The following is an 8,098-nucleotide window of genomic DNA, read 5'->3' as shown; positions in this document are numbered from 1 at the left end:
CCCCTGTGAGTGTGATGTGAGTCGATCTCAGAGCAGCAGTTAGCGCTGATGCAACACACTGACAGCTCCTCTCAGCCGGCTCCACTGTCTCACAGCTCTGTGTAACAAGACAGGTTTACAGGTGAGTCAGCACCGTATACTGTACGGTTTAACGGCAGACTGTTTCTGCTGTTAGATAAACTTCATATGTCACGGTAGGAACTACAGTGGTTGTAGTTTTTAACCCGAGACATTAGTGGAGCTAGCTGACGTTAGCTGCACATGGTTGTGTTGCTAGCTGGCTCGTTCATTCATTATCACCGTGACGTTACCGGAGAGTCAGCCGGTGAGCTCACGAGCATATTACCTTAAAGATGACCGAGTGACTCGTGCCTGACACGGAGAGGAAACTGAGGGTTTATAGTAGTTAAACAGAGCAAACGTTAGCCGGTAGCTTTAACTCTGAGCTCCGAGTCAGTTTCATGTCGAGCTACGTTTCGTGTCTCAGTGGCTAACACGTTAACTCTCTCTGAGTGCGATAATCGTGTCAGAAAACATCGCGGTTTCACGATATGATAGAATGTATGTTATTATCAGTGAGCCTCAAAGGAGTGAAAACAGAAGAGTTGGTTTTAGTTGAACAGACATTTTATTGCTCTAACTGAAACTTGAAACCATTTTGTGTATAAAATTTAATCTTTTATAAAATAACTAAAATAAAGTTTAATTATCTGACCGTTTAAATATCATAGATAAGCAAATGTACACGGTATCATAACCTTCAGCTAATATACAATGCAGCCCTGTGTCTAACAGGATAAAATGTTGACCAAAAGGTCAAAGGTCAGATTCACTGTGACATCATAATGTTCTGCAAAAACACTTCTGGCCGTTATTCAACGTCATAACTGCACCTTTAAACAAGTGTATCGCTGCAACCCAAATCCACACTAAGAAAACATCAAAGGACATTTTTACTCTTCACATTTTTCATTTTCTCTGGACAATAATACCAAATATCAACAGATATAAAATATTAAACATATAACACAAGGCCTCTATCAAACAGTTGAGTCGACACGTCATGATATTTGTAAAACAGGAAGAAAAAAAATCTACATTTCAAACCACACTGTTGTAATGCTAGTTATATGATTCAGGGTTGCAGCACTGATGATAATATAAAGTCTGTAATACTGTGATACTATGAAAATCTCATATTGCTGTAACCCTATTGTGACAGTATACCAACATATATCCATTTCTTACCATGGTATTAGTGGTATTTCCACTGCTAGTGTTATTTCCATATGTATTCTAGATATTTACCATCAGTGTTTTGAAAACATCTTAGAAATGGTGAAAAATTATACTGATATCATATTTTTCATCACATATTTAATGGAATAACTAAATAGATATACTGTATGGACAAAATGAAACAAAGCCACTGCCTCTGATTGATAACAATGCCTCATCTCTTCCTCATCAGAAGGCTCTGCGTCATGGCAGATCAGCTGAGTCCGGATGAGAAGTTCCACCTCATCACCAGGAACCTTCAGGTGGGACGTGCAGACAGACACACAGTGACTCAAGTGTCGCAGCAGCTCGGTGTCATTAAACATGTCTTAAACATGTGTGTGTGTTGCAGGAGGTTCTGGGAGAGGAGAAGGTGAAGCAGGTTCTTCAGGAGCGAGAGCTGAAGGTGTACTGGGGCACAGCGACCACTGGCAAACCTCACGTAGCGTACTTTGTCCCCATGTCCAAGATCGCAGACTTCCTGAAGGCAGGATGTGAGGTGAGGACGTCTGTCTGTTGTTGAAGGATCTGATTCAATCTGCACTTCCTGCTAAATCAGAGCTTGTTTCCTCTTCGTCTCCTCAGGTCACGATTCTCTTCGCAGACTTACACGCCTACCTAGACAACATGAAGGCTCCCTGGGAGCTGCTGGAGCTCAGGGTGAAGTACTACGAACAGGTCATCAAGGCCATGTTGGAGAGCATCGGCGTGCCGCTGGATAAACTCAAGTTTATCAAGGGGACGGACTACCAGCTCAGCAGGTCGGTGGTGCCTTCATGTGCATTTATTTAACTTCACATGATCAGACACAGACTCGTCAGCTGCCGTCACACACCGATGTTTAAGGTCTGTGTGTTTATGTTTGACAGAGAGTACACTCTGGACGTGTACCGTCTGTCCTCCATGGTGACGGAGCATGATGCTAAGAAGGCTGGAGCTGAGGTCGTCAAACAGGTGGAGCATCCCCTGCTGAGCGGTCTGCTCTACCCTGGACTGCAGGTAATAACTCCGTCCAGCAGGGGGCAGTGGATTCATCTCACTGCTGCTCAGTAGGCTGCTGTAAAAATGTTTAAACCAGTTTTATGTTCAGCAAAACACTGGACCTGTAAACCGAATTTTACCAGGTGTTGCACGTGACTCAGCAGCCGAGTTAATTGTAAATAGGCTGTGATGCGGTGCTGGTTATGGTCGCTTAGCAACCTCAAACGCAACCTACCTCTCCGCCCTTTAAAGTCAGCACAGGAGTAGTGCTCAGTGACTGACCTCGCATTTTCCACGAGGTTAAAGAGGCAGCATGTGTGTGGCCCCATAGAGTACAGCCAACAGAGAGGAGCCTGGCTTGTTAGTAGTGATGGTTGTTTATCAGAAGCTTCATCTGAATGGTCTCCCTTCAGTCAGCTGACACCTGATTTTGGTAAAATATAAGGTATCACACGGAGAATTTAGAGGCTAACTCTGCCATGTCTCCTCTCATCACCCCAAAAAACACATCACCTTTCTAGTAAACAAACACAAAGTGCAGCGATCTGCTCCCTCCCACCTCAACTGTAATACGATCTCCTCCATGTCACCTGCCTGTCAGATATTGATTATTCCTACTACAGCACATTAGGTGCTCTGATGCTGTCGGCACAGGATGCCAAGACTAGACTTTTTGATTGCTGGAATGTGTCGTTATGAGAAATGCCGGTTTAACTGGTTTTCACAAAATGAAACCGGTTTAAGCTCGTAAATCGTCTCAGCTCTGCTGTTAAGGAGTGGTTTAATATTACGACGAGTCTTTTTATAACCCCATTGATACAATTATTACAGTAAATACAACATCATCATGTGCCATTATGAATGACAGGTGTAGTAAATGTGTTTTCTGTTCTCCCTCAGGCTCTGGATGAAGAGTACCTGAAGGTGGACGCTCAGTTCGGAGGAGTGGACCAGAGGAAGATTTTCACTCTGGCAGAGAAGGTACCACCTGCCTCCATCTTCCCTCATTTCTGTCAGTCCTTCCGTCAGAGCTGCTTGTTTGTTTTGTTTTCTTTTGGTTGATTTTATTTTTTAGTATTATCATTACTCTGTCTTGTTTTGTTATTGTTTAATTCATTTAATTTTTTTATTATTATTAATTTGTTTTATTTTATTTGATGTCACCTTTATTTTTTACCAGAAAAACCTCTTGACATTAAAAATCTTTTTGCATCAAAATAAGACTTTAAAGTAAGGTTCCTCTTCACCTGAGTTCAGTGCATCTTCTGTGGATACACATCCTCTGCTGTATTAATTTTTTACAGCGGTCACGGTACCATGACGGCCTGTATGGCGCTGATATTATGAATGTCTGAGTTGATGCTAGACAGGGATTCAGTAGGTGACATTAGCTGCACCCGCCCATGAAAAACAGATCATTAAGATCACTGATAGAAACGCTGAACTCTAAATGTGAAATCAGGTTGATCCCCTGAAACAGTTTTCAGAATAAGATTCTGTAAAACATAACTGTGACTGTGTCTCATCTTACTGCAGTACCTGCCGTCTCTGGGCTACGCCAAACGCTCCCACCTGATGAACCCGATGGTCCCTGGACTGACTGGAACCAAGATGAGCTCCTCAGAGGAAGTACGTCACCCTGAAATAAAACGAGCCCAGATCTGTGTGAACATGTCCTGCCGCTGGTGACACTGTCGTCTCTGTTTCAGGAGTCAAAGATCGATCTGCTGGACTCTGCTGCAGACGTGAAGAAGAAGCTGAAGAAGGCGTTCTGTGAGCCGGGAAACATCCAGAACAATGGCGTCCTCTCCTTTGTCAAACACGTCCTCTTCCCTCTGCGCGGAGGTAAAAACTCTTCGGCTGATGTCTCAGCGTCAGACTTTCCTCCACTCAGTTAAAGAGAATAAAATGAGGTGATAACTGGATCGTTGTGTTTCAGAGTTCTGCATCAAAAGAGACCCGAAGTTTGGTGGAGACAAAATCTACAGTGTGTTTGAAGAGGTGGAGAAAGACTTCGCTGAGGAGGTAGAGTGTGGACACACTATGAAGAAGACGAAGGGATCGTACACATGCTGCGTGTTTAACGTCTGCTGAGCTCTACTCATGTGCCTACTGTGTGTTAGGACTGTGTCATATCATCTCGTTCACAATAATACTGGTATCATTTTTAATATATGAAAAATTCATATCGTGATACTCGTGATATTTTTACTTGTTGACATATTGACGTCATACTGTTACCCACGGCAACAACAGGCATGGCTGAAATTGAAATTATTGGCGACTCCGCGGTGGTTCGACACTATACTATGACTTTTTTTTACGTTTTTTTGGACGACATGCTATACTATGACTTTTTTTTTACGTGTTTTTGGACGATATATTATACTATGACTTTTTTTCCATGATTTTGGACGACATACTATACTGTGACTTTTTTTTACATGTTTTTGGACGACATGCTATACTATGACTTTTTTTTTACATGTTTTTGGACGATATACTATACTATGACTTTTTTTCCATGATTTCGGATGACATACTATACTGTGACTTTTTTTTACGTGTTTTTGGACGACATGCTATACTATAACTTTTTCTACGTGATTTTGGACGACATGCTATACTGTGACTTTTTTTATGTGATTTTGGACGACATACTATACTGACATTTTTTTTATTATTTAGTTGAACTATTAATATTGCAACAGAATCTGAATCTCACTCTGTGTTACTGTTTTTCACAAACTAAAGAAATGAGAGATAATTTTTCTTTAGTTTTTACTGAATATTTGAAGCAAACTGTGAAACTAGAACTCTTATTTTGTTGCAGTTTTATGGAATTAAGTTAATAATATTTTTTTCTTTTTTTAATAATTTGTAATATCATCAAGAATATTATTGTAAAAATACCCTTTAATATTATGATATTATTTTAGGGCCATATCACCCACCCCTACTCTGTGCCAACTTTCAAGGGCGCGGAACAGGACGCATATGCGTCGCTCTGGCGTTTAAATAGCCTGCCGTGCCTCCACAGTGAAAAGATCAATTTAGGCCCGTTTCCACTGAAGAAGTTCCTGGTACTATTTGGGGGGCAGGAACTACTACAGGAACGTCCTCTCACTCGGCCCTCTCAACCGCCGTGTCTCCACTGAGAGCGGAGTACGAGGAAGGTTCCTGTAAAGTTACAGGCTCTGGATGTGACGTAATCGTTGCGCGACCATTTACCGGGACGACATAGGGACGCCGTTAGCTGTTAGCCCTTAGCGGTGTCTGTAATAACTCACTAAATGGCCCGTGAAAAAATTTTTTTTTGCCATCGGATGTCTTAGTTACAACATGATTGAGCTAACTGGAGTAGTTTCATGTCGTATCCGACAACAGGAGGCTTTTAACAGATGACGTTCTGATGTTAGCTTTGCTGCTGCTGTTAGCTGTCCCTGTCAGCTGATGCTTTCTAGACATCGTGATTTCCCAAAACTGAATAAATACCACACATATCAACACAAAACTGCTTTGCTAGCTCAATCATGTTGTAACTAAGATATCCGCTGGGAAAAACATTTTTTTCACGGACCATTTAGTGAGTTTTTTTACATGGCGGCGGAAGCTATATGACCGAGCTAACCCTCATCTGCTGAGTTTTAAAAATGCCGGCTATTTTGTTGCTATCTGTTGTCATCACATCCCGCCTTGAGTATATCCAATCAGCACCAAGTAAATCCCAAGCCCCAGCCAGGAGTCTTTCGGGGCCGTTCTGAGTACCTACTCCGAGGCAGGGACTTGTTTAGCCTCAGTAAAAGTTCCGGAACTCTGTCCTTCGGGGTTGGTTCCTGCGGTGGAGACACGCACCAACGGCCCCAGCCCCCTAAAATTACCCCGAAGTTCCTGCGGTGGAAACGGGCCTTTTCAGGGTGCAACAAACCGCAGCACGTGAACGTCCCCTAAAAGCTCCTGTTGAAGTGTATCTCTGTTAAAACGCTCTGATCTGACCGTTGGCACTCTGTGACATCATTAGCTGATCCATCCAGGAGACCTGAAGGCCTCAGTGGAAGTCGTGCTGAACCAACTGCTGGAGCCAATCAGAAAGAAGTTTGAGACGCCAGAGCTCCGCAAACTTACAAACAACGCCTACCCCGACCCCTCAAAGACGAGTCAGTATTTTACCCATCATCCTCTCTCACATCCTTTTTAGTCCAAACAGAGCGTGGTGACGAGTTTGACATGAACTCTGATGTCACCTGGCGTTGTGTGTGTGTGTGATCAGAAGGAGCAGGAAAGGGTGCCAAGGCAGGTGGTGGAGGAGGAGGAGGTGAGGATGATGAGCTGGTCCCGTCCAGAGTGGACATCAGGGTGGGAAAGATCATCAGTGTGGAGAAGGTGAGACGCTGACATCATCACCTGATGTGCGACCCATTCGTCCGTCTCCTCTGTGTTCACATCAGTTTATCTGTTTCTTGTCTTCCAGCATCCAGATGCCGACTCACTGTACCTGGAGAAGATTGACGTGGGGGAGGCGGAGCCAAGGACCGTGGTCAGCGGTCTGGTGGCTTACCTGTCCCAGGAGGAGCTCCAGGACCGGATGGTGCTGGTGCTGTGCAACTTGAAACCCCAGAAGATGCGAGGGATTGAGTCTCAGGCCATGCTGCTGTGTGCCTCCATGTGAGTATCACACAAACACACCGCACGTCCCTCAGCTTCTTATTAAACAGTATTCCTCTGCTCACTCTGATTGGTTGGTTTCTAGTGAAGGGGAGCCCAGGAGGGTGGAGCCTCTGGACCCCCCTGAGGGGTCGTCGCCTGGAGAACGGGTCTTTGTGGAGGGATATGAGACGGGCAAACCAGATGACAGACTCAACCCAAAGAAGAAGGTGTGGGAGAAAGTTCAGGTACGTTCAGGAACGCCGCTCAGCCTCACAGCAAACGTCTCCCAGTGGACACTTGTGGTACTGCACCCAACGATCCTGCACCAAAAGCTTTTTCTGAATAGACCAATGGAACGCCCCGCTCTAGGGTGTTAGAGTGTAACGTAAAAAGTGAAATGGGATTTTGGACGACATGCTATACTGTGACGTTTTTACGTGATTTTGGACAACATACTATACTGTGATGTTTTTACGTGATTTTGGACAACATACTATACTGTGACATTTTTACGTGATTTTGGACGACATACTATACTGTGACGTTTTTACGTGATTTTGGACGACATACTATACTGTGACGTTTTTACGTGATTTTGGACAACATACTATACTGTGACGTTTTTATGTGATTTTGGACGACATACTATACTGTGACATTTTTACGTGATTTTGGACGACATACTATACTGTGACGTTTTTATGTGATTTTGGATGACATACTATGACGTTTTTATGTGAATTTGGACGACATACTATGACGTTTTTACGTGATTTTGGACGACATACTATGACGTTTTTACGCGATTTTGGACGACATACTATACTGTGACGTTTTTATGTGAATTTGGACGACATACTATGACGTTTTTACGTGATTTTGGACGACATACTATGACGTTTTTACGTGATTTTGGACGACATACTATACTGTGACGTTTTTATGTGATTTTGGACGACATACTATACTGTGACGTTTTTACGTGATTTTGGACGACATACTATACTGTGACGTTTTTACGTGATTTTGGACAACATACTATACTGTGACGTTTTTATGTGATTTTGGACGACATACTATACTGTGACATTTTTACGTGATTTTGGACGACATACTATACTGTGACGTTTTTACGTGATTTTGGATGACATACTATACTGTGACGTTTTTACGTGATTTTGGACAACATACT

At 43.1% G+C, this 8,098-nt stretch overlaps 1 protein-coding gene and 1 long non-coding RNA gene across 3 annotated transcripts in view; both read left to right on the top strand.

Annotated features, from left to right (window-relative positions):
• The window catches only part of LOC126384510 (uncharacterized), a 250,992-nt gene that overhangs the window by 210,939 nt on the left and 31,955 nt on the right, over nt 1–8,098 (top strand). The window lies entirely within an intron of this gene.
• Nucleotides 6–7,298, top strand: yars1 (tyrosyl-tRNA synthetase 1). Of its 2 annotated transcripts, none has more exons than XM_050035479.1 (13): nt 6–121; nt 1,472–1,541; nt 1,631–1,777; nt 1,864–2,039; nt 2,148–2,277; nt 3,160–3,240; nt 3,796–3,888; nt 3,969–4,104; nt 4,199–4,284; nt 6,281–6,416; nt 6,530–6,642; nt 6,731–6,924; nt 7,010–7,298. In XM_050035479.1, the coding sequence occupies exons 2-13, from the start codon at nt 1,485–1,487 to the stop codon at nt 7,281–7,283; spliced, it is 1,623 nt and encodes a 540-aa protein (XP_049891436.1). In that variant the 5' UTR covers nt 6–121; nt 1,472–1,484; the 3' UTR covers nt 7,284–7,298. The 2 variants fall into 2 exon arrangements, with proteins under 2 accessions (XP_049891436.1, XP_049891437.1); XM_050035480.1 differs by having other exon boundaries at nt 40–121; nt 1,475–1,541.

The sequence above is a fragment of the Epinephelus moara genome, chromosome 22 (assembly GCF_006386435.1).
Source record: "Epinephelus moara isolate mb chromosome 22, YSFRI_EMoa_1.0, whole genome shotgun sequence".
In the NCBI taxonomy this organism is placed as follows: domain Eukaryota; kingdom Metazoa; phylum Chordata; class Actinopteri; order Perciformes; family Serranidae; genus Epinephelus; species Epinephelus moara.
The sequence above is the reverse complement of the archived record's forward strand: the minus strand, read 5'-3'. Positions and strand labels throughout refer to the sequence as shown.

Bases quoted from the DNA above. Each gene is read 5' to 3' on its own strand.
- yars1 (XM_050035479.1), top strand. From the start codon at position 1,485: ATGGCAGATCAGCTGAGTCCGGATGAGAAGTTCCACCTCATCACCAGG. The intron at 2,040-2,147 runs GTCGGTGGTGCC...TATGTTTGACAG, and splicing joins ACGGACTACCAGCTCAGCAG to AGAGTACACTCTGGACGTGT. The intron at 6,643-6,730 runs GTGAGACGCTGA...CTTGTCTTCCAG, and splicing joins AGATCATCAGTGTGGAGAAG to CATCCAGATGCCGACTCACT.